At 40.1% G+C, this 26700-nt stretch overlaps 1 protein-coding gene across 1 annotated transcript; it reads left to right on the plus strand.

Annotated features, from left to right (window-relative positions):
* Positions 1-417: 417 nt before the first annotated feature.
* Positions 418-26209, plus strand: ttyh3a (tweety family member 3a). Its single transcript, XM_006798197.2, has 15 exons — positions 418-760; positions 1129-1351; positions 3953-4122; positions 6690-6801; positions 6955-7175; positions 9703-9798; positions 10410-10482; positions 11375-11450; positions 15525-15580; positions 16201-16293; positions 17038-17130; positions 17830-17966; positions 19216-19389; positions 19816-19891; positions 23935-26209. The coding sequence occupies exons 2-15, from the start codon at positions 1226-1228 to the stop codon at positions 24004-24006; spliced, it is 1575 nt and encodes a 524-aa protein (XP_006798260.1). The 5' UTR covers positions 418-760; positions 1129-1225; the 3' UTR covers positions 24007-26209.
* Positions 26210-26700: the final 491 nt, after the last annotated feature.

A 26700-nucleotide genomic window follows, 5' to 3' on the forward strand; every position in this document is an offset into this window, starting at 1 on the left:
GCAATCTGGTGGGTGTTGAAGCGCCTTGAGGCGACATTTGTTGTGATTTGGCGCTATATAAATAAAATTGAATTGAATTGAATTGAATTGTTGGAGGTTGTTCTGATTTCATAATTCCATCAAGGTTCTGGTGTAATTTTGTGTAATTTGGCATTTTCCCTCTGTTCTCCTTCCTTAATATTTTTAGATAAGTTTATTGCATTACTTTTACAAGACTTTTAATTTTTCTTCCCGCTGTTCAAAAAAAATAATTAACTATCTTAAACCCCTTAGCGGAGACAATTTTCTTAGCTGTGACTCAATAGACAGTTAGTCATACTTTTTCCGACATTACCTGAACCTCCCAATAGCCCTACGCTGCGGCTCCTCTGAGTGGCGCTGTTGGGTCATGTTTTATTTTTTAAAACATATCGACGGTGTTGGGCTACTTTTTGCGGGCCGGGGCTGGGTTGGCTGCCAGCTGGGTGAATGTCGTGAACAGTCGCCGAGTTGGGTTGGCTTCAGCCTCCCGCACGAACGATAACTGGTTGGAGATCTCGCTCGGTAGTTTGAGTCGTTGCGGTGGGATAAGACTGCGAGAGATGAAATGAGGAACTACCAAATGAGCAAGGCAGGATGCAACAAACCGCAGAGGAGAATGCCAAGTGAAACAAAAGAGACTGGTTCTTCTGATTCCTCCTCGACTCTCAGCGGACTCAACTAACTAGCAGCTAAACCGGCTAACGTTAGCAGACTTAACGCTGGCTAACCTACTTTACGGGTATAAGTAGCTCTTAAAAAACGAAAATTTTATGTGATTTTAAATGGACTTCTGTGCTTGAGATTACAGCTAACATGAGAGAAAAGTCCCAACTGTCACACAACGCCAGAGATAGTTAAGTTGACAGAAAGTAACTAGCATGACTGAGGTTTACATCGAGTAGTTAAGGTTAGCTGAGTGCTAGCTGCATCAATGTTTGTGAAGTTAGCGAGCTGTTGTTTCGTCCGGGCTCGTATTAATATGTAATGAAAGCATTTGGGATTTTATACGTAGGTAAAAAATAAATGAATGCAATGTTTATGATTGTCGGAGTGAAGAAAACACTTAAACATTACTGCATGTGTTTTTGTCATTCATCCCGGCTACAGATTGACTGTATGAGGTTGATTCCCCTCCGTGTTTACACTTTGAAGCATCCCCTCTCTCCAGCCCGCTGTCCGTGGATCTCATTGACATTTGCTCCCCATGGCAGCGGTGGTTAGCTACACTCCACCATGGTGGGTGAACCTGCTGCACAGACTTCCACATTTCAACTTAAGGTTCGAGCAAACGAGCAGTGACTTCAGACCAGAAGACTGGACGTATCAACAGGTAAAACAATCCCCTGCAAGTTCCTAGACTCGCACTTGGGGCTGTGATATTATCAAGTGCTTGTTTCGGTATCAGTTTGATAAAATCCCAAACCTCCATTTCTCAATTGTAGCATGTTTGGGCAGGCTGGGCTACAGTTTGTCGTTTTTTCTTTCCTGTAAGGTTGTCATTTAATATTATTAGTTGTATTGGTGGCAGCTGATCGTTCTCTCCACCTTTTGATCCCTGACACCATCTGTGTGTGTAGCTTTCCAGACACTAACCAGCTGGCAATGTATAGTGTAATCCAGGCCACATAAGCTGACCTAAGCAACCACTTCCTTATGTCTTATTTTCCCTGTAATCTTATCATGGTCAGTATTTGTTACACCACATGGGGGGCATTAAGACTCTGGAGTACCCAAAGGAAAAAATATATTTATTCCAACAGACTCACATCGGGGAGGTTAAACTGAGAGCAGGGGTTAAGGAGGATTCTGCACAGTCTAATGAGTAGTTTAGACTCTGGGGGGAAGGGAAAGCAGGGCGTTTGTTCATATGATTAATATTAAATAGAATCTTCTAAATTTAGGTCACATAAAGTGAGAGTTTTGGAGAGTCTCTGCAACTTGTTATGTTCATTATAGGTACCCAGCTCTAGGTGGTTATTCCCTTCTTCAGACCCATTAGTTCTATTGTCCTTTAATCAATAAATACATTTGAATTGCCATGAACAATGCATTGCTTTCTTTTTTAATTTATGTTCAAGAAAGATGGTGTTTATCATCTGTGAAAGCCATGTTGTTAGATCCAGGTAACACTTTGAAGTCCTTAATTGTGTGGAAACTGGTACAGCTAGTCTGATAAGTGTTTTTATTTAGGTTTTAATAAAGAGAGATCTGCAAAAAGGTTTGATAATAATTATAATTATGACGACAGACTTAAATTCCTCTTTTTATGTATGTTCTTTATGCTGTTGGTGTTAGAAAGTGCGTCATTACCAAATCCTCTGTACTTTTGTGGTTTTTAATAAAGCTCTGGGTCAGTGATTACTAAGAGCAGGCAGACTAATGTAGAGGAGCATTTTGAAAACAAGTGTAAAAATCTACAGACGTGAGTTAACTTTAAGAGATGCATCAAGATCTAGCCCCGTTTCCCTTTTACCAAGGAAGGGTGATTCAGGTCAAAATCGAGAAGTGAATCACGATTCCTCCGAAACGAGGAAGGCGTGTTCCAGACATGCATCTGCAATTCACGGTCATGGTCCAGATCTTATACAGTTAAAAGGATGTTTACACTTTCACTTCTGATTATTTCCCTGTTCGAACTAACATGTTACCTGCTATCAAATTCCTTTAGTTAAACATTGATTTTAATGGTGCGATTAGATTTTAGTTTGGAGCAAGTGAGCATTTTAAGGAGTATAAAGTTCACAGCTTTTCACAGCAGCTATCCTGGTAGGAGTTGATGGATATAACAAAAGAATAATAGCTCTCAAAAACCATATTTCACTTCATGCCACAACTTGAGAAAAAAAAGAATTCCTTTGGTCCCAGTTTGCGAAATGTTACACCCCTACTGGATAACAGCTGTTCAGGAAGTTCAGTGTGAACAATATCTCTTTAAAAGCAACAGATCCCTGTTGCTTTTAACAAGACTATTAAAAGGGTAATCCAGCTGTTATCTGCTATATGTTCCTTTTCTCAGTTTTATCATGACAAGTGCTGCACATAAAAGGTGTTATCATTGGGACAGCTTACAAACCATAATTATTGACTGACTTTAATTACAGGCTGCTAATTATTGCCAGTGCAATGCTCCCTCTCAAGCTTCAGGGACATTCTTGACTCATCCAGATGGCTGAGAAATTAATGGAGCTCAGGCTGCATCTAGGTGATTCAACTTTTGAGTATGTCATTCTTACATCTTGCCCAGATGGTAAAGATGTGATGCACCAAAATTAATCCTCATTATGATCGCAGTCTTTCCTCCTGGTTGAAGTATGCAGAGCAGCATGGATGAGGCATGGCATTATTTGTGTATATCACTGGGAACACAAATGATGCTGGCTGTGTTCACTCGCTGCTTTGCACAGGTCACTAGGGCGTGTCATTCACTGCGGTGCTTTGTTGGGAAAACCGAACGAGTAGAACAACACTGGGTTTTTCACAAAAACAAAAGTGGATGGAAATCTGCCCCAGCAATGAATTCTCAGGAGCATGCAGTGAACACATAGGCCCTCTGTCTGACCTACATACGAAGAGCTACAGTTAGTGGGGAGAGGTCTGACTATCACATTGTACATCATTATACATTCTTGTGGTTTTTGCTGCTCTTTGCAGTTGTGTCTTGAGATCAAGTTCTCAGTTAAGTCTTTCAGTTTGCAAATCAGTCAACAGATTATTTTGTCTTCATGTTTCTGTTTAACATTGAAGCACACACCACTGTTTAGAATGGGTGTAAAACAGCACTCAGATAAGATAGCAACATACTTGAAGTTGTGTGCATTTCCATTGTGGGACATTTTAAAAGCATTTTATCCCAGTTGTTGTTGTTGTTGTTGTTGAGAAAAACCAGTAACAGCTATGAAGGTTTCCATAACTCCATTCTTCTTTCTACCAGTCAATCCTGTTACTGGGAGGTGTGGCGCTTGCTTGTCTGGCTCTGGACCTCCTCTTCCTGCTCTTCTATTCCATTTGGCTGTGCTGCCGGCGGAAAAAAAACGAGGACCAGCCCAACGCCGACTGTTGCTGCACAGCTTGGTGTGTCATTATTGCAACGCTTGTCTGTAGGTGAGTATTAACATGGGACTGCAGTGGTGATAAACAGTGTTGGTGATAACATATTACTCTTGAACAATACAGACAGCCTAAACACTGGCAATGGTTCAGTCCATGATGTCAGATCCCCAAACACAGAAGTTGGCAAAGGATGCATCTATTGAAATGACTCCAAAAAAAATCCAGAAATGTTTTGGTTTACTGATTATAACATAATGAAATGGATGTTTGATCATTTTGGTGTTTATGAATTCCCTTCTTTGTTTCTAAAGCTTGGAAAACATGGCAAGTGTGACTGTTTATTCAGTGCTTGTAACTCATGGTGCTACTCTTGTTCTTCTTGTTTTGTAATAGTGTTTTGTAAACCAATTTTGGTTGAGCAAATTGTTATACGGCGTTATGAGGAGCCCAATGATAAAATGAAATAATTCAATCAATTATAGCTTTTTCAGATAACACATGGTTTATGATTTTATTTTGTTTTAGAGTATGATTAACAGTATGAAGTGTTATAGAAGTTTGCTTGGAGCAAATCATAATGGAGGTACTGCAGTCGTCATTAAGATTAGTCTTTTTGTTGTTTTGTTTTTGTTTTGTTTTTTTGTACTGGTTGCTTTGCATTTGCATTGCAAGCGATGAAGCCTTTGAAGCATTGGTAAAGGGAAGTAAACCAATCTAAAGCCATTATTAGCTGAATATGCAAATAATCAGCTGCGGTCAGCTGCTACAGATTCAGAGTGGGTTGAGCCGTGCTGAAACAAGCAGTCCTTTGTGACATAGTTCATAGGGATGAATTCAATAAATATCTAAATTTGTGCAGTTTTATAGTTTATTGGTTCTCTGTGGTATTATCATATTAAGTTTGCAAAATTGGATGAAAGTGCTTACGATGTTGGAAAATAACCACATCAAAATAAAGCCCAGACTTTGTATCTGATGGTTATTAATTAGTGGAAATGTCAGGGTCTGGCTGCATAGGTAACTCTCTAATGTATTTACAACCTGATCTAATGTCAATCAGCAGTATACTTTCCTCCAGTTGATAGTCCCATCAATTGCTCGTCACAGAGTTGATGAAAGTCTAATTACTGGCCTGCCTACTTTGCAGTGCTAATACCTGTTTCGCTTTTGTTGCTACAAGTCACCTAGTTTCATTCAGTGGTTTCTGTATTGTTGCTAATATCGTCCTGAACCATCTAAGGCAGTACATCACTCACACCCACACTGAAAGCCTCCACATACCATTGTATACAGAATAATTTAAAAACTGTTGCATTCCTGTGTATGTTGGATTGTTGCCACCACAACTGTGCTGATGGGAATAAACAGTGTAACAGGAATTTGTGAAGAGGTGTACAGTATATGAGCATTATGTACTTTTAGGTTTTACATTATTTATTTTAAGTGCATAGTGTAAGAATTGTACCATCTGGACACAGTTTTTGTCCTTGGAAGCTGAATTTGTTTCCTGTTTTCCTCCTCCTGTTGATGGGCCGCAAGAGAGCCATCACATTTGATTCAGAGTAGCACATAGAGCTTGGGGACCTGATGAGTACAAGAACTGCATTACAATCACCGTATCTGTGTGCGCGCTTGTACCCACGCATAAATGCTGAGCAGGGGGGAAAAAAAGTTGGAGAGATCTGACATTTCTGTTTTGCTTTGCTTTTGTTCTTTGACAGTGGGTACACGCTCAGCATCACAGTGTCATTGCACAAGAAACTGCATCACTTAAAAATAAAGGGATTATCTTCTCACTTTTTCTTCTTTTTATGAATAGTATAGAGTTTCCACAGGGTCACATCTCACCAGGGAGTTTAGTTTGTTTTGTACTGTGAAGCTGCTCCTATTTACCTTTATCACACTGCAGAGTGTGAGAGGAAGAGATTAGCAGCACTCCAGGAAAAGGGAAAACCTTCTGATCTACTGAGTGCTGTTGGCTGAACACTTTTAACCCACAATGGTTCATTCATAATCATTTCATCTGATACAATCTGTTTATAGGATGAATGTCACACATAGCACATGTCCACAGCTGCAATGCAGGAACTGATGTCAGAGCTAAATCTTTATTATTGTGCAGAATTGGAGTTGATATTTTATCACTGAAATATTAGAATATATCAAACAGTTTTATTGTAAATATAGTTAATTCTGTATGTTTTCAATGATATTAGGATTTTAATAAATGTGAAACTGTTTTTGCCATCGATGTGCCTTCGGAAACTGTTGCTCATGCATTAGAGAGAGCTGTTTTTCTGCAGCTTGAGGCCTGCCTGTGCTAATGGGAGCAGACCTCCTGCCTCAGTACAGCCTTTGTCAGTCATAGGGGCTTGGGGCATAGCTGGTCCATTCCTCTGTGTTTCCATGGTTCTGTATGGAGTCTTTCTGCAGAAGCTCAAAGGAGCCTGTTGACTGGGGTCTGAACCGACAGGGTTAATGTAGAGTTCACACGCCTCTCTCCCTGGCTAGCTGTCCCCCTGGCTTGCTCTCTTCTCTGTCTCCTCTCTGTGTCTTTTTTAGCTAATCCCTCCTCCTCACCACCCTGTCTCCCCTCCCTTCCTTTTGTCTCCCTTCAGCGCTGGTATTGCTGTCGGTTTCTATGGGAACGGCGAGACTTGTGATGGAGTGAATCGAGTGACGTATTCTCTCCGCCATGCTAACCGCACGATCACTGGAGTGCAGAAGTTGGTAAGACACAGTGCACAAATTATACCAAGAGGTTTAATAATTAATCGCTTCGCTGCCACAAGCAACCCCAGTTTCATTAGAGCTGTGTAGCGAGCCCCGCTTTTCTTGTCTGAACTCTTATCGTGGCCTTGTTTGGCCCTGTTTTGGCTCTAGGTCTATGACAGTACTTCCTCCCTGAACCAGACAGTTGATGACAATCTGCAACAGCTTGAGGGGCAGTATGCACAGCATGCAGACTACCTGTCCATCATCCAAAAGCTGCAGGGCCAGCTGGATGAGCTGGTCAGACAGATGGTGGAGATTCCCTTCTGGGAAAACTCCAACATCTCCCTGGATGAGTTTGCTGGCAAGATTGAGCTTTTTGACTGGTACAGGTAAGACTGGGACAGTGGAGCCTAAGCACCACTTTTTGCAGTGGTATAACAGCAGACTAATTATCTCATGCTACATCTATTTTATTAAAATGACGTAGAAAAAAATTGAACTGTTTTACTGGTGCTTATTACAGCATTTATATTTCATTGAAACTTAGTTAGTTTTTTCCTAGTTAGACAGTGCTGCTGTGTTGGATGTATTTCTGTATTAAAATGTCTTGAGTGATTCAAGATAGCAGGACGCAAGCAAGCAGGAATTTCTTTAACTTATTCAGCGCATAATTAGGTAGCTGACGTGCTTAAAAATTGCAAGCCTGGACTACATTTTTCTGCTAGAAAATTAAAGCAGTGTTAAATTTTCTCATGCATAAAATATATCTTTGTTTATCACATGGTCAGAAAAACCAGCTGAATGTACTGATTTCTGTCAAATAAGGTTACAGAGGCTCATTGCCTTTACTATATGTGGATCAGTTGTGCTGATATCTGCAGCACCCCTAAAGGACAACTGTGAGTGAGAGAGGAAAAATACCCTGGAATTGTGGTGTCAGTTAAATATACCAATTATATCCTTGAAGAATAGGTTCACAGTCTGTTAACAATAAACCCTTTCCCATAATACTTGCTCTTACATGCATTCAAAAGATGTGATTTAGTAGTTACAGGGAAGAAAAGGAATGCTACCACCTAGCTACAAGCATATATTTTTGTTTAAATTGTGCTCTTTAAGTATCTTATCTTATCCAAGTTGCAGGGACAGCAGCCTAAAAAGGCTTATTAGCCTTGCTCTTCCCAGCCACATCTTTCAGCTTAAGCAGGTGGACACGGTTTCCAATCTTGAGTCTTGCCTGGGGCTTAATCAAATGCCCAAACCACTTCATTTGTGGAGGAGTAGTGGCTCTACTCTGAGTCACACCCAAATGACCAAGCTACTCGTCTTATCTCTAAGGGAGAGCCAAGCCACCCTTTTGTATATGCAAGTAGAAGCCACGTCCTCAGACAGCCAATCCACAGGCACTGCTGCAGACCTCTAATCAGTATTGCAGGAAACTTTGTGGAAAGCTGTTGTGGACAGCCCCATAATATCCAGAGTTTTAAGAAATGCAGGGCAAACCTCATTCACCTAGCCACCCAGAAGATGTTTAACTACAGTGACCTCCTCTCCTGTGAGAGATGAGTCACCCCCGGACTCTGCTTCTACTATGGAAGGCATGTCAGCGGTATTAAGGAAATCCTCTCCAATCCCCATTTGCATTTAGAGCAATGGGGCAATTTAGAGTAGAGCACCACTTCCTCCTATGAGTTGTTCCATGGTCTCATTGAACTCCTTGGACATGAGCTATTGCTTCAGCTACTGCCAGAGCTGCACTTTGCATGAGCTACCAATATCTCTCAGCTGTCTCTGGAGTCAAACAGGATAACCAAGTCCAACAGGACTCTTCCAACAGCTCCCTTCAACTCTGATGTCTGTGCCAGCACCACAGCTCAGCTCCTTTCTACACCCAAGTGTCCAGGTTATACGGCTGCATCTGATCATTTGATGATTAAACTGTGAAACACTTAAAAACACTTATGCTTGTAGATGGTGTTCATTGTGCACTAACTGTAGTTGGCACAGAAGTCTAAAAACAGAACACCACACAAGTTCACAGTGGGCAGACCGTTCAAATCCAACCAGGTCGCACTGTCATTTCCCATGTTAGCATTAAAGTTCCCCAGTATCGAAGACTCACTCTTTCACCTGAACATGCAGGGAGGTACTGAACGAGGAGATTACAAATATACCCATTCCTGCCCACCGCCACTCACCTAGACAACTCCTGAGTGGACCTGATGGAAGTTCATCCCCCACTCCAGGAAACTGGTTTCGTAGCCTGAGCTGTCCATTAAGCTTGGGATATCTAATGCAATTATCCCACTCACCACCTCAGACTCCTTCTCTACCAGAAATGTGACATTCAGTGGTACCAAAAGCCAGTTTTTGAAAGCCAGAGGTGAAACCGTTAGGGCTTCTGCACCTGACTACCATCAAGTCCTTAAGGCTTCGAACCCACAGGCGAGTTGACCCCTATAGCTACTTTGGGCTGCTCTGCCCAGCCACCAGATGCATGGTGAACTGGTCCCTTGATATTTATTGATTCATTTACTTTGGGGGTCATCAGAGGGCTTTTCTAATTCGCTCTTCATCAGGCCCCTAACCTTCCTTTGACATCCTTTTCAGTAAATGAGTATAAATATTCGCTGGTAACTTTAATTCACCAGGGTTGCCCTCTGGGTTACTTATGACATGTCACTTACAAGTTGCCCCAAGACAAGTATGACTTAACCTCAGTTATTTTCAGGTTCTCGTTTCTTTATTTTTTTAGGTTTCATGTTCAAGTGTAACAAACCTTTCAGGAGGCATACCTATAATACACAGGATAAGCTGAAATCATTGCGACTGATGTTAAGAGAACTGGTTGTTTACTGAGAGATGGTTAGCTGTGCTGCATTGACCATTTGTTGTTAATGACATGTGTCTTCACAGGTGGCTGGGCTACATAACCCTGCTTCTGTTCGATGTCCTCATCTGCCTTCTGGTGCTGTTTGGCCTCATTCGCAACTCCAAAGGAACACTCATAGCGTGAGTCTCACAAGATTCAAGGGGAAACTCTTGTGACCTGGAAAATAATTTAGCTGAGTGGCAGTTACCATACATGAAACCACTTCTTCATTACTGTTCATTTCATACAAAAAAGTTTGTTTGTTTGAAATTTCAGCCCTTTTAAAACTAATTTCACGGGAGCATCACATCAGGATCAGATCAGTATTTTTGATAACTTCTGTTGACACAAGTGACATTTTTGGCCTGACAGGTTTGCGTTTATTTTGTTATGTACTATCTTTGCACATAATAACACAGACTCTCAGTATCAGTTCTTGATATTGGATATCCTGTGTTCTTTTTGGATCACTCAATATTGTTCAATATTGTTGTTTAGCTGCATCTGATTTTAGTTGCTTATGTAATCTATCCATGTATGTATGTTGGTGATTTCCTTTGCTTTCCTCTTCTATCCTTCTGCCTTTACAGCTGATCCTATTCTTTAAGATTGTTCTGCACATCTTTGTGTGTTGAATAAATTGTCAAATTTTCTATCTTAAATATCTTTCTTTCTGCAGTGGATTAAGTTGTTTTTGCACATGAGAGCTGCTGCTGGTTAAATATACTTCTCACTTCCTTTCTCTCCCCAGGGTGTGCCTATTTGGTGTAGTGGCTCTGGTAATCAGCTGGGTCTCCCTGGGGCTGGAGTTTGCTGTCTCTGCTGTAAGTTTCTGCATCACTGCATGATCCTGTTGGGAAAACAGTTTTTGTGGGCAGCCTGTGGCTGCAAAGCAGAGTTTTATTTCATTTAACTAGTCGAGTTCATGAGTCAAGATATAAGGAGTAATACACTAAATAGTCATGAAAATAGCAGTGCCTATGAGAAGGACTATGCTACACAAGACCTGTTTATTTCTACTGAAACTGCTTTTACTAAGTTATAATAAGCATATTTCATAATGCTTGATATGTATTTGTTAATGGGGTTTGTGCAACAATTTATAGGTGATTTATTTTTCTAGGTACTTATTACAGAAATCCTTAAGACTAATGATATTGATTAAGATGTGTGATTAGAAGCAAAATAACTGGTTATTATGCACTATGGGGGTAATATTGCAATTTGTGCTCCCAGAAGCAGAAAGTGGTAAAACTGGCTGCTTCACTCAGGTTAAAAAAAATAAATCCATATATTTTGTTTATATTGTTTTGTATTACATAATTTAAAGAGGCATTTTAAATGAATTTTCAAGGAGGTTGAAAAATGTTGATGAACATTAATCTTTATTTATGCAAATTAAATATCCCCGTGGAGGATTTCCTCCCCTGCAGATGAATCAAGCTGTTCACACCTAAATGTGCTTATTTTTATTTATTTATTTAATTAATTTTGTTTGATTGCTCTCAGCAGAGATTGAGGGAGTCAGCGACATGAAGTGTTTATTTTTTGGTTTGTTTATTGTTTTGTTTTTTGTTTTTTAAAGCTGCAATCAGTTCATCAAAGATGATGATTCATTTGCAATCATGCCTGTGATGGCGTTTGACTGCATTTGAATGCAAATGTCACCAACTGAGTCCTCTGCGTTTATAAGTCTAATTTGTGTTGTTTTTCTAGACCACCAGTGACTTTTGTGCATCTCCTGATACGTATGTCACTGAAGTGACAAGGCAGTATCAAGTCATCAATAAAGGTAGGAGCTCCTCTTATAAAGATCATTATGTGGTAAAGATTCAGTAAGTTCTTCAAAATAACTGCATTTGGAAAGGGCAGAGAACAGGATCTGAATGCTTTGTTGTGCTGCACTGAGGTCTCATTGTTCTGAAGGGTCATCCTTGCTCTTCTCCATAGACCATAGCAGGTTCCAAGTACTACTACCACATCTGCATTGGGGGCAGAAGGACAATGGGCTGCTTTTTAAAAACCACTACAGACAGCTCTCAAACTCTGATTTTAGTAACTACCCTATCTGTCTCATGATGGGACACATGTAAGAGGGAAAATAGTGCCTTGGATTTGCATGAGGAAGATAAGAACTGAGGAGCACAGTATCCGGGGCGCAGTATATTTCCTGCATCCTCCTTTAGTCCTTGGAAGGGGGGAAAAAGATAATGTGTCTCTGAAATAAGACCCATAATCACACGTTATAAGCACCACCAAGGATTTTGGTGCTCCTATTTCTGCTTAAAATCCCTTATTTGACATCAGCTTAACAAAATATATCTTCTTCTAATCTCTTAAACATGGAGATTGCCATGCTTTGGGCAGAAACCAGGACATTAGCTTTAAATGCTCCGTTGTATGGTTAATCTGAACAATGAGCACTGGCTCACTGTATGCACTGAACTGTATAATGCTGCAGCTTTAACGCTTTATTTTACCCTAGGGCTAATTTATGCAGTGTGGGGGTTTTCAGTTTTGCTTTTTTTCCCCTCTTAAACACATGCTAACTATTTAGCAGAAAAAAGGAACTCACTTATTATTACTGTGATGAGGCAGTAAGTATATTGCTATTACAGTATTAACCCAAAGTGGGTAAAAAAACTGCTGTAAGTCCAGACTCGTTTCTTGTGTTTGTCTATTTCTCCCTTACAGCTTTTGCCTTCATGAAATTGGACTAGACAAATCTCTGGATAGCACAAAGTGTTATTACAGCACTGTATTTATTGCTTTTCTCCCCTCAGTGGTTGTGGTAGCATCATTTCAACAGCACTCAATGTTATTTTTCATGCGTGTGCTTTCTCGTTGTGTGGTTGTTAGGCATTTTATCAGAGAGAAATTTAGGCTGCATTTTGTTCTGCTGCAGCCGGTTTTTCTCTATTATTATGATGGTTTGTTTTCAATACAAATGGTGGCAACAGTGACAAAGATGAGCTGCAACTCTGAGCTGGCTTGAACTCCAGAAACTCCATAAGTGCTCAAAACAGCTGCATTTGTGCGTTTGATCCCTCTGTGTTTGGAGGAAGTTGGTTCCTTGTGAACATTTGCTTATTTAGTCTATATGACATCTGGTTTTCAACACATCCTTGTGTTTGGGAATACTCACAGTGCAACTCATTCATTTGTTCTGACTGCTAAAAATCTAACCTAGTGCAGTGACTGGATGCCAAAGCAATCTTGATGGCATGGCTCACTGCCTCTAATCATAATACTGAACAATACGTGTTTGTTGACCTTTCTTTTGAGGGTTCCTCACAGAGTTATGAGCAAAACGAATTCTTCTTCTTCTTCACGGGGAAATGGCATAATACTATAAAAATTATATAAACCCACTTCCTGTCCGTTATATTTATTTAATCATGAAAGCCATAACTGAGTCATCATTTAACTATGTTCTGATACCAAGTGACACAAAAACTGATCCCAACCCCATGATGAGGCATCCGTAGTTCATCCAGACTTCAGGAAATCTGCTCCTCCTGATATAAATGTGTGGGTGTAGTTGTGAGAGCTGGACCAACAGAAGCTTGCTGATATGTACTTTTAAATGCCGGAAATTCGCTTCTCATGCTCAGCTGTGTGGGAAAAGGCTCCTGACACAGCAGTGAGTTTGGACGTCACTAACACCATGTGTCAGGTTGGTGGTGTTCTTACTGCCTCTATCCGTGGACGTTTCTGTATTCCACCGCTTCTGAGTCACGCTCTCACGCAAAAGCATTTCTCATCTACTCCTTCTCAGTTCTGTGATTTTTAACCTAACTGAAGTGGCCGGTAATAGCAAGCGAAAGTCTGAAAAATTAATTAGTCTTCTTTGGCTCATCGTGTACTGCAAGCAGGTTGCAAGTATGGTCATGTTGTAATTTAACAATGACTCTAGAGGTGTTGTTTTCCTGAAGCTGTTTGCAGTAAAGGCTTAATTCTAAGTCTCTCTTTGGCTGTGTAGTGCTGATTGTTCAAGTGTTGCTGCGTTAGGAGAAAAACACATTTCCATTTAACCTCAAAGCTCATGATTAACTTGTTCATAGTTACAGTAGCCATCAGTGTCTTACAAGGCAGCATTCAATGACTCAAAACTAGACAGTAACATAGTATGTTTTGGCCTTGAATCTTAAGGTCTGAACCAGTGACTCTGTGAAGACGAAGCACAATGATGCAAGAATGAGAAATATAGAAAAAAGCCATAGCTGTCTTGTCCTGCAGTAGTTATAATCAGTACTTTTTGACAGTATATCATGTTTTGAAAGTGGTAACTTGTACTGATAACCATGCAGAGAATCTGATGCCCACCTTTACACAGCTTTTTAGTGAGATTGAGCCCTATCTTTATTTTTATTTATTTTTTTAGTATTTAACATTGTAGGGTCTTTAGGCTTGGTAAAGCCTTGAGGCTGTTGTTGCAAATTGAAATTGCATAAATAAAATTTGATTGTTGAACTCTGGGGTTCACAATAAACATTCAGAAACCTGCTGCATTGCCTGGCCAGTACTAAAAGGCCGACACACAAAGTTAGCAGCTGAATACCTCTGTGTACTTAATGTTCCTGGACTCCGACTTGTACTAGTAGTAAGTTGACTTTTTATGTTAGTAATCTTTTGTTGTTGTTGTTGTATGTTTCCCAATGAAAAAGTAGATTCCCAAACATGGCTATGTTTTTAAGACCGAAGGTCAAATTTGCACAAATAAACTCACGAGTCAAAAGCTCAGGCTTCATGCTGCTCTAATTGTGCTTTTTCTAGCACTTGTCTGTTTTTGGTTTGACGTCAAAGGGGAGGGATATCCTTAACATGGTCATTGCAAGCAGTCGGCACAAGTTGTGAGCACAGAAGCTTTACAGATCTGCTGTGCAAGAAAGCTAAACACAAAAAACCTTTAAAGGGGCAGGAGCTTTAATAACTACTTTCACACAATGGATGAACTGAGATAACGCACCAAGGCCCAGTATTGCATAAATGCACATTTGTTTTCGAACTGTAAATCATGCAGAGCTATATTACTAGACTACAAGAATAATATATGGTCCTTGACATTAGCTTACTAGTTCCCCTTTAAGGTCAGCTTATTGTGATGTGCAAGACATTTGGACCATGTTACAAAATCTGACAGTGATATAGCAGTTTTTTAGCTGCTAGTGGTATCTTTTAATTTAAATAGCGGATTAATCAGCTACAAATCTATTTGATGGTAGGGTTTTTTAAGCGTTTTAATTTGTCTCAACCTATGAAAGCAAGGATTTCCTTTCATAGGTTATGTGCAGGTTGTTTGTGAGTATATTTTGCTCTCATTGTTAGTGCATTTTGAGTTAAGTGGAATGTGTTGTTTTTATAAAAAAGTGTTTATCAAACAGTGAAGCTAACGGTGCCTGTACTTAATTACGTTGCAAGCTAGATATTCAGTGTATAAAAGACAAAGAAGAATAATGAATATAACAGTAATGCAATTAGGATAAAAAGAATAACATGAATAATATTAATAATTAATAAATAAGCAACATACATGTCTGTTTTCATACATGAGCAAACTGAACAAGTGCACATGAAAGATTCCTGGTTCAAACGCATATCCCTGGAACAGTTGCGTCAGGAAGGGCATCTGGCCTTAAGGGAGCAGCTGAAAAAGCTGCCACATTTGCCATATGATAAGCTGACAAATGTTGTTAACCTCTTTGCAGTTGAATAGAACAAACATCCTGAGGAAGCTTAAAAGTTCACACATTTGGCAGTTAAAACCGCTTTCAAGTTATGTCGTCATAAAGACTAGCCGCAGCCCTACGTGTAACTTCTTGTGGCTCTGCCAACATGTTCATATGTGTTCTGTTTTTTCTTGCAGAAACCCTGCAGTACTACCTTAGTTGCAGTTTGGAGCAGAGCAATCCCTTCCAGCAGGTTTGTTACATGTGTTATTAGATCCATCTTTGTGCATGTTAAAACAAACCATTTCAGGCTCATAATGCTAAAATCTCAACAGACATATTTTCTGCATGATGTATGACCTTGTTATTAGGAGGAATGCAAGTAGGCACCATGGGCCACTCCCACTGCCTCAAAGCAATTTTTTTCCCATGCAGTAGTACAATACATTTCATTATGCCAGCAGGAAAGCTGATGCAGAGCAGCACTTCCTGTACGTCCATGGCGATAGTGTGGGGCTGCTTCAAAGGGTGTTGGGCATGAGAGATGTTGTACAGAAGTTACAGTTACTGTGAAACTGCGGTTTTCTTTAATGGAGTCCCTACATTTAATTTCTCAAGCTCCATGAATAAATTAGAAGTTTTGAGTGCAGCTAAAGCTAGGCATCTATTGTTAGTCCTTGTGTATAGAGAACGAAGCGCTATATATACATTATATAAGCCTTGAAGCTCTATAAACTCAGCGTGATTTCACAAGACATCAGCTTGACTACAAAAGGAGACAGCCACTGAAAGCCTCTGGCACTGATTTAAAAAATGGAAATACTTTTGAAATATGCTGGACTGCTACAATATTCAGTCTTTTTTTCTTTTCAGAGGCTTTCCGGGAGCCACAAAGCATTAGTGGAAATGCAGGATGATGTGTTTGAACTGCTTCGATCTGCCAGCAGAGAGTATATACAAACCAAGGTATGTTTCCTACACCAATAAATTACCCTTTACTTGTAGTCCCACATTACACGGTATCTCTAACGGTTTGTGATGACACAACATACAAGTGAATGGGACTTGTGCGGCCTGCAGAGAAGTGAAGTGCACCTGTCCACATAAAGGCCCGCTGACAGCCCACCTGGGACCTGCATTATGTGCATTAGGCTTTCACTGGCCCTTGTCAATACAACACTATGCTATTGTCCAGGGATGGTCCTTACTCTGTGTTGACAGAGGCCTAAAGGAGAGCTGACATAGGGAACAGAGGGAGGCATATTTCCCTTCACATACCCACACAGTGAAATTTGCTGAGGTGACGGAAACACTTGTTTTTTTTATCTGGCAATCAGACATTTTCTGCCAGATCTAAAAAAAAAAAAAAAAAGAACTAGAGGGAAAAAGGGAACTGTCCATTAAAATGTATCATACATTATAATCTGCTTTTTCAGCTCTGGCCCCTTTGTACTGCTGTTTAGTGAAGCTAGACAAATCCCTCATAAATGTGCATTGAATAATCACGTTATCTCATTCTCCATTGTCAAGTGTTTAAACTATTAACAGACAGGATGAGGAAAGTTACTGTGTAGTGTGTTTTCAGGTAAACAATGAGAATTGCTCTGATTTTTACTTTGTTCTACTTTTTTTTTTCTTTTTTTGTGGTTTCAAGCCATTGAGCCATTTTTCAACAGTGCACATTTTGAGTTTCCCATCGCTAATTTACAGGGACGCTTGGAAGAGATCCAGAGGATACTGAACACCACAGAGATCAGCCTACATCAGCTCACTGCATTGGTGGACTGTCGCAGCCTGCACATGGTGAGTAGAAGAGTTACAAACTGAGACACTGTTAACTGTGGGGTTGCTCGTTGTCTGATTGAAAAAAGGCCGTCGGACTTGATTTGTACTGACATCCTTGTAGTGCAGCTTAAAGCAGCCCGTCTTTTATGCCTGTGCAGTTGACTACACCTGCCATCATAAATAATGTTTCCTTTCCTGTATGCAAGTTCTTGTCCAACTGATGCTGGCTGTGTACCATTTATGAAGCTGGCTGAATGACAAGTACTTGGCTATGTCTGTGCTTTGGAAGATTGTCCCCCAGTAGCTTCCAAATTCCAAGTGCACATGTGCAAGTGAAGCACTTTTCTTGGTGCTATCTGCTCTTCTTCTCTCTCAAAGAGTTCCTTGGCTAGCAACACGATTATTTTATGTAAAGAGAGAGACTTTAGCAGAATACAAATATTTTTTTTCCTGCAGTGCATCTAGTCAAAAATTTTCAGTCATGATGAAAAGATGAAAACCTACTCTGCTCCCCTCTAGTTTGCCAACTGTGATCTCATTTGTTTGACCTAGATTAAACAAGAAGTCAAAGCAGATGCATGTTAAAGACCCCTTTTTAACTTCTTCCCTTCTATTTTGCCTTTTTTCCGTTATGTTTATCAAAAAATAAATAAACAAAACTGTTTGAATGTGTTTAAATCTTCCAAAAACTAAAATGAACACCTGTGCTTGTTACAGGACTACGTCCAGGCCATGACGGGACTTTGTTATGATGGACTTGAGGGTCTCATCTACCTCGTGCTCTTCTCCTTCGTCACTGCTCTCATGTTCAGCTCCATTGTGTGCAGTGTGCCGCACACCTGGAGAGGCAAGCGGTACGACTTTCATTGACCTCATACAGTTTGCACAGTCCTCCTCAGAAAGACGTTGTAAAGTGGTGCAAAAGCTTTTAAGCTAGGTTTATATTGAGGACTTTATATACAGTGAGAAATAATTCAAGAGGAAAAGCCCATTAATTAATCATGAATTTGTTGCATGTTTTTGTAGCCACTTGTTTTTACATTACCAAGGAATTACATGGGCAGAGAAACGTGATTGTTTTTCCGTAAGACTTACGTTTGTCTGTGCTTGAAAGACTGGTTTTTGTTCACTGCTGGTACAGGTCCAGGAGGCTCTAGCTGCATCCTCAAATAGATTACTTCCTGTTAAACCCGCATCAAATGTGCTATCTCACTACGTGTCTGTTTTTGGTTTTTTGCAGGGGTGGGGTGAAATCATTCTAATTTCTCTCTTATTAACAGCAGATATGGTTTGCTAACAGGAATGTGGTTTCTCAGCTCAGCTGCTCCATATAATTAACTTACCATTGGGGGGCATGTTCATCAGTTTGATCTCAGCTAGAGCTTCCTGTTATAAAGCAAGGGATTACATGCTACCAGTCTGTTTTTCTCAGTTTCCCTGCCAAGCTTGTTTTATTTTATTGCTGTAATAATGCGGCTAATTACTTAACAGCTTGAAATGGCAGGTCATTATCAAGATGTGCTTTTAGTATCGAAGTTTAGCATTTCCTGTGCATTAGTGTTGTCAGTAAGTTATTAGCACAGTTTTCCTGACCATGTAGAATCAAGTGATTGTATTGTGAAGTGCTCTGAATGAGATTCCATGATGTCATGGATTAAAAATGCATGAAATCAGCCTGTGGGAACACTAGAGGGAGACAGGCTCCATGTTGCCAGCATTATTGTTGCTCTGTTTTGACAGGCCATGTTTAATCAATTAATGTTATCTTATACACTACTGAGCTTCCATGTTTGAAAAGAAGCAAATAGAATCCCATTGTTCTTGCAGAAGTAAATTTTTTTTCTTGGTCTTTTAAAAATCACATGCAAAAGTAGGGCTCTTTGAAGGAGCAGGACCAATTAATTGAGTCATCTTCTTTGCTTCAAAAAGCAGAGACCTTATCTTATTGTCTCCTCCTGAAGCAGAGATGAAATTGAATCAGAATGTGACTCAGACTAATGAAAAACGTGACCACGTGGCGTCTTTATGTTCTTTTGTTATCAGTGAGATGGGACACGGGGTCCCCCTGGTGGTGGTTTTATATTGTTGTGTGGTGTTTTGCAGGAGCGAGGAGGACAGTGAGGATGAGTCTCTGAGCCATGGAGGGAGACAGAACCATGATAATTTGTACCGGGTTCACATGCCGAGCCTGTACAGCTGTGGTAGCAGCTATGGTAGCGAGACCTCCATCCCTGCCGCAGCCCACACCGTCAGCAACGCACCCGTCACAGAGTACATGTAAGACATTACTGGTGAAATTTAAAGGGAAAACCACATTAAAGGCAAGAGGGGTGGATGATATATTTTTACAAGACAGCCCAGATTATGCACCGTGAGGCTGACATTAGATTCCTTGTGTATTCAGGAGCAAATTTATCTGTCCCCAGACAGAGCTCTACTCCTATAGCAAGCCATGTTATGTGCAGCAGATGCAGCTGGTGTTCTCCAGCTGTGATGCCTGTGAAAATCAAAGCCGTCTGCCTCCTGAATAATGCACACATTTTGGGAAACTTGAGGAGGGAATGCTGATTTTTATTGCTATAATTTACTTGTAGATTTTTATGCTCATAGTGTATGGTTTCAAATCTACAAATCTGTTTGTGAGGACTGACACTGTAGTTGTGTGGTCACTGAGTTTGAGCCAATCGTGTTTTTCCCCTTCAGGGCTCAGAATGCCAACTTCCCTAATTCTCGCTGTGAAAACACACCACTGATAGGACGAGAGTCTCCTCCACCTTCGGTAAGTGTTGTTTTTCCTGTCAAAGCACCTCATAAAAATATTCAGTGTGCACCTTTACACCAGAGGAAAAACTGAAGAGCTAAAATAGAAACTGTTAACTTTATTTTAAGAGACATGTTGAATGACGCTAACTAGACAGGTGGTGTCTATATACTGCCGTGTGACTTTGATGCTTCCTTGGAGTTTAATTAATTAAGGGTAAGCGGACATAAAAAGGTGGAAGGAGAGACAGAGAACTTCAGAGCATCTGTCTCCACTGCACATGATGCACTGACTGTTTGATGGATGTTTATCTTTGCTTAACGGCATTGGCACCATGAAACTATCGGGAGATTGTTCGCTTTCTCTGCTTAACTCGCTTTCCTTTCTCATTATCCCCCCTGCCTCTGCCCTTAGGTTGTTTACACACATTTTCCTTTTAATGTATTTGAACAGAGAACCCATTCAAATTTCTTGTTATAAGAAAAAGTACCCATATCTTTAGTATTACTATGTAAAAGCTCTAATCACTTCTTTGTTTTGTGAATGGTTGAAGAAGCTGTGGTTTCCGTGTTAGTCGTGGAAAACCCCAGTAAATTCACCAGAACCCGCCAGATTTAGTTCCTGACTTCCTTAAAAGATTTTTGGAAACTTTATGCTGTGAAAGTTGCTGTGCCAAAAAAGAAAAGCTCATTTGTTAGTATAAGCCTTATAGAGATGAGTCTCTGGGAACTGTTTTGTTTTTGTTTTGATTTGGTTTTTTGTTTTTTGTTTTTTTCTTTTTCTTTTTTTTTTTTTTGAGGATCCACCCTTCTGAGTCTTAATCAGTCTCTCCCAGCTTTAGCAGTGCTGTGCTGTACTTGATCTTGTTAAAAGAAGGGGCGACAGAACTCTTGCTTTCTCCTTCTCGAAGCTCCAGCTTTCTCCCACAATTTAAAAATACAAAAGGTGACTTAATAGGGAACTTTAAATTTCCCACAGATGTGGATGTGTGCATGAATGTTTCTCTGCCTCTCTGAAGTTTCGAACCTGTCCAGGGTATAGTTTCTTCACAACCCTTAAAAGAAAAAGCTACCATAGCTAATGACAGTGCCATGCTGTCACCAGTGTTTTCTGTGTGTCACTTGAAAAGTTACAGAGAGGAGAAAAATCCTGCATACTGTCCATAGCGCGTCGCTTTTATTGGTGATCAGAAGTTCATTGAGTAAACATAATGTAAACAAATGGCATAACACAACGCTATAAATCCCTGTGCATGTGTTTTGATGCCGAAGAGTTATTAAAATGGTGTTGGTTTGTATCACGAGGCAACCTCGTCTTTCCCTTCTGCGTATACCTGGCCTGAACATCACCAGATTTCCTGCTCTCCCCGGTGTCTGTGTGTCTGTCTGGACCTCGACACTGCTTTGTGTATCTTCTCTATATACTCTCTTCTTGTCGTTTTTGTTTTTGCTTCTGCGGATCCATACAGTTGTATTTGACTGCTGCGGACAGTAACAGCGGTCACTGCTGGCAGTTAAAGCCTTCGGAGAGTTCAAGATCGTTTTGGTAACCTCATCTGCTATGCTAACAGGTACTAAACATGCCCGCTTCCTCCCCCTGCTGGCCTGTTCCTCCCCTGTACCACTTCCCAAACTCCCAGCTCCCAGCTCTACTCACCCTTTATTTAGGACCCACCAGATCTAATGGACCCCTCACCCTCACTCCCCCTCTCTCCCGACTCTTGCTAAATGTCCTACCTGGTGTCTCACCTGATGTTTGTTTCCTGTGGCCCCAGGCTGCATGTCCATTTACCCCCTGCAACTCTGATATATTGGGAGGAAGCTGTAACTCTGCCTTAAGGCACACCATCTATGAGTCAATAACAGTCAACATTAAATTAAAAGTCCATTAAACCATTTCAGTGATAATGTGGATGTGCTTTGTCTTGATTCTTGGCTTTGAGGGTGATCTCATGGGAGTTACAAGTAGACATTTTAAAGTCTTTCAGGATTGTTTACTGGCGTGTAAAGCAGGGACATATCACTTAAAGGTACTGACTTTGGTATGACCTTTAGTGTCTTTCTATTTTCTAACCTTTTTCCTCACTGACACTACATTTGATGATAAAAACAAATTCATCCATCATTTCTTTACATTCTCAAGCACCACCATTATCACTACAGTGGTTACTGAGTATATAAAAGAATCGTTAACACCTGTGCTTGTTAGTCTCTGTAAGTATTTATGACAATGTGGATGAGAAAGTAATGAAGGCGTTCTGAACTGAATCCAGCATTGCCTGAGTTCTAGCATTGAGAAGAAATGCATCGTGGGGAAAAAATATGAAAATACTGATTTTTTATTTTTTTTATTTATTTATTTTTATTTTGTTTCTGGACTTGAAACATTGAGACAAGCTAGTAAGAAAAATGCAGGGTGCTGACAATGTTTACAGACAGTTCAGCCTTAATATCTTTCCCCAGCCTAGAAGATTTTAAACTGTTCAGTAAAACTGGAAAGTTTAAATTACATTTCATAACTTATTTTTAGAATTATAATCATTTTTGCAAAAAAATAAAACAAAAAAAAACAATGAAATTGTAAACTTAACCTAAATTATTATCGCCATGGTGATTGACACTGTTCCCTAACAGCAAGAAGGTCCTGGGTTTGAATCCCACCATCTGACTTGTGCGTGCGTGCGTGCGTGCGTGCGTGCGTGTGTGTGTGTGTGAGTTCTCTCCTCTGGCCTCCTCCCAAAGTCTGAAGACATGCAGTTAGTGGGGTTAGGTTAATTGGTGGTTCTAAATTGCCCATAGTTATGAATATAGGTGTGAACGGCTGTCTGTCTTTCTGTATTGACCCTGTGACAGACTGGTGACCTGTCCAGAGTGTATCCTGCCTTTAGCCCTGTTGTGGCTGGGATAGGCTCCATCCCCACCAGCCCCTGAATTGGATAAGTGGAAGAGAATGGATGGACAGATAATTACAGCCATAGATTGCGTATAAAACCTGGAGATAGATTTAAAGTCTTAAAAGTGAGCCCAGTGCACAAGTGTTTAAACCCTGCATTCTTTCTAATAGCCAGAAGGGGGCAGTTACTTTACCCGAAAAAAGTCTGGAGCCAAGAGCAAATGTCGGAGTCCAGTAGTATAGAAGTCCTTAGTAAAACTGACCTCTTCTCCTTTTTGATCTGTGACTCATATCCTGATGAGTTAATTATCTCAGACACTTTAAGTCTTATGTTGTGTAAATTATAATCACCATTATAGGCAAAAGAAAGAATACAGCATTGCATGTTTCAGGGCATGGCTACCTATTAATTAATAAATCACTGCTGCATGGGGGTGTAAGGTGTGGTATCTGTCAGTTACACAGTCACATCTGTCCATTTTATCACATCTAGTTTAAAAATAACAGGGAAAATGCTCAGTTAAGCTTTATAGCAGGACTTAAATAACTGATGGGTAACGGCACAGCGGCTTTGTCCCTCTTTAGCATACAGCCTACGGTTACAGCCCTTCTAATGTTGAATATTTTACTTAAACGTGCATGGTAAGTGTTGATGTTTCAGCCCATATTGTTGGAAATACTTGGCTTTCATATCAGCAGGCTGTGTGGACGGCTCTGAGGGTTGATCTCAAAATCTGACAAAGTGCCAACCAAGTGTTTCGACGGGAGTGTGAAATGCAGCCTTTGTGTTTGCATCACCTGTATTCAAAGAACGCATGGCTCCTAAATCTATATGAATGTTTGGCCCTGCAAGCGAGCACGAAGTCTGGCAGGATAAGAGTGTCAAAATGATCCTAAATTGCGTCCAGCTCTTTCTAGTCTGATGTCTGTGTACTCTGTAGCTGTTGTACATGTATGTATTTTTGTATGTCTGTATGTATATTTTGTTTTTCTGCTGCTGCTTACCTTTTCTTTTTATTTATTTCTTTTTTTGTGTAAGGGTAAAAATCTGCCTTTTGAATCCTACACAGAATGTGGTTTCAAGTATTTTTGAGGAGTGGTAGTACCTGGAAAAAAGTGAAACCATGATGTGAATTGTCTTTTTCTCTTTTCTTTGTTTTTCTTCACAGTACACCTCCAGCATGCGGGCAAAGTACCTCGCCAACAGTCGACCAGATCCCAACAACACTCCAGCGCATTAGACCCCGACAGGCTGATCTGGTCTGCAGCACTGATGCCACTGAAGTCACTCAGAAAGCCCCTCCATCATCTTTTTTCCCCCCCCATAGATAATTTTTCTCTCAGTCTCTTGCTTCTTTCTGCCTGACTTGACTTAATATATGAAACCAAATGTGCTTTCGCTGGCTGGTTGAAGCAGAGCTTTGGGACATCCATCAAATCTCATCTCATGAGCTATGAGTGCAGGAACTTGTCTACATCTCCTCGGCTTACGTTTACTACTGCACGAATCATCATTGGTGCTGGGAAATTAACTCTGACATGATGGTGCCAGGGCTAACTTTGAATCTTTCTTTTCTTTTTTTTGTCTTTATGAATGCACCATGACACGCACCAGTCACATCTAACAAGCATTGCTGTGTCAAGGACTCCGGAAATGCTCATAGACTAACATTGATTACTACTGGTTGTTTTGATTTGTAAAGTACTGTATCATACTCAGAGAGGAATACATTGCACATTCATACAAACTCTTTTTTTAGTTCATGTTTTTTTTGTCTCCTCTAAAGCATAACATACAGGAAAAAAGAAAAACTTTTTTTTCTCAGTTCCTCAGCACTGCTTTCTGCTTACTGGCTTAAAAGTACAACGCATTGTTATTTTTAATGTGTACACATGACACATGCACCACACACTTGGATTTCTCTGGCATTGGCATGCTGTTGCATTTTTGTCTTAAACCTAATTTCTGGAAACCGCTTTCCTGCAGTATTGCACGTCTTATAGTCCTTTGAAAGAGAACTTTTTATTTTCTTCTTCTTCTCGAGACCCTGTTATTTCCTGTGGAGTGTGCGTGTTTTATTTTTTGTTTGTTTTCAGACTGTGTTGAGCCCCTGTTACACAGCCAGGACTGTGTGAAGCTGTGATTGTGGCTCATAATTTGGATTGGACAAAGATGAACTGTGTTGTAGGGAAGCAGCAGCACTTAGTGAGATGATTAATTTTTCTTTTATATACTACTGGAAGCAGTAAAAAAGCAGACACTTTTAACTATCTATATATATATAGAGAGAGAGAGAGAAAGAGAGAGATGGTGAAGCAGGGGAGTGTGTGTGATTTCTTTTTATATTCCTTTTTATTTTCTTTCCCCTTACACACTTCAGGATAGTATGCATTAACCATGCTCCTGTTAAATAAAATCATGTGCTCCCTGAGCAAAACTGGGACTTGTCCACACACATCTATATCCGATGATACCCTTTCCTGCAAAATGAAACCGCTTCCTCCTCCCAGTGACTAACCCTCTTAATCGAAATGTGTATATAAAAAGAAAATATGCATATCTCAACAGAAATTTCAGGAGAAGCTTCATGCATAGGCAGTGCAGTGTTTCTCAAATGTGTTTTAGCATTTATAATCAAAAACTGTTACGGGTGAGTGGATGCTGTGAAGGGATTGCAACAACTGTGCTCGCTGTACAATCTGAAAATTCTTCGCTACGTTTCCTGTTGAAGCATGACAAACTTTGCGACGTGCAGTGAGATGTTTGTACTTCTGCTTCCTCAGCTCGCTTCTTAGATGTGCTTCGTGATCAGTACAAGAGGTGATGTTGAGACTGTGCCAACAAGTTAAGCACAACCCTTACTGTTTTGTTGTTGTTTTTTTTAAAATCTCTTTACTTAAAGTCTGTTGAGAAAATGAGCCTGACTGGTTTGAACCACCTATATTCTGTTAAATGTTATTACACTGATGCAGTTTTTCTCCTTTAGATAGTCATACTCTTTGTTGTTTTGTAATGCAATGCTATTATACTGGTTATAAACTATTACAAAATGAAGAAAAAATTGTGAAATTGGCATTTTAATTTCTTTAATTTCTACATTTTTAAACAACTTTTTTTCTATTGGGTTTGCTAGTTTATTGTTTTTAGTTTAGATTTGTAGAAGCACCGTGTGTTACTTCATTAATGTGAAAATGGTAAATAGACTTAAATTTTTCATTAAAATTTTTGTGGAGGAAAAAAAATCACTGTAGATGTAACTTTTTTTGTAAACACTGTGGTCGTCTTGAGCTTGAATGCTGTGTTTCAAAATTAAAGAAACCTTAAATGTAGTGCAATAGGTCATCGCACTTCTTTGTGCTGTTGAGACAGAAAATCCCTCCTGACATCCAGTAGGTAGCAGCAAAACTTCACTGTAGTTCTTAGAGACAACTGTTCAACTGATCAGCCAGTTACATGGCAGCGACTCAATGCATTTAGGCACGCAGATACGGTCAAGACGATCTGCTGAAGTACAAACCAAGCTTCAGAATGGGGAAAAACGGTGACTTAACAGACTGTTGCATGGTCTGATAATCTTATAGATTAACCTACAAGATTTTCTCACACAACCATCTCTAACGTTTACAAAGAATAGTTTGAAACTGAGAAATTATCCGGTGAACAGCAGTTCACCAAATTCCTTCTTGATGCCAGAGATCAGAGAAGCAAAGTCAGACTACTTAAAGCTGATAGAAGGCAACAGTAACTTATTACAACTAAGGTTGAGAGTGCAACTGAGTTATGCACTCTCTGAACACTCAACATATGTAACCTTGAAGCAGAAGATTACAGCAGCAGAGGATCACACCAGGTAGGAAACTGAGCCTACAATTTGCACAAGCTCACCAAACTTGAACAATAAAAGACTGGAAAATATTGCTGGTCTGATGAGTCT

The sequence above is a fragment of the Neolamprologus brichardi genome, chromosome 4, assembly GCF_056152115.1.
Source record: "Neolamprologus brichardi isolate AB-2024 chromosome 4, ASM5615211v1, whole genome shotgun sequence".
Taxonomy (NCBI): domain Eukaryota; kingdom Metazoa; phylum Chordata; class Actinopteri; order Cichliformes; family Cichlidae; genus Neolamprologus; species Neolamprologus brichardi.

Bases quoted from the DNA above. Each gene is read 5' to 3' on its own strand.
- ttyh3a (XM_006798197.2), top strand. From the start codon at position 1,226: ATGGCAGCGGTGGTTAGCTACACTCCACCATGGTGGGTGAACCTGCTG. The intron at 1,352-3,952 runs GTAAAACAATCC...TCTTTCTACCAG, and splicing joins AAGACTGGACGTATCAACAG to TCAATCCTGTTACTGGGAGG. The intron at 19,390-19,815 runs GTAAGACATTAC...TTTCCCCTTCAG, and splicing joins GCACCCGTCACAGAGTACAT to GGCTCAGAATGCCAACTTCC.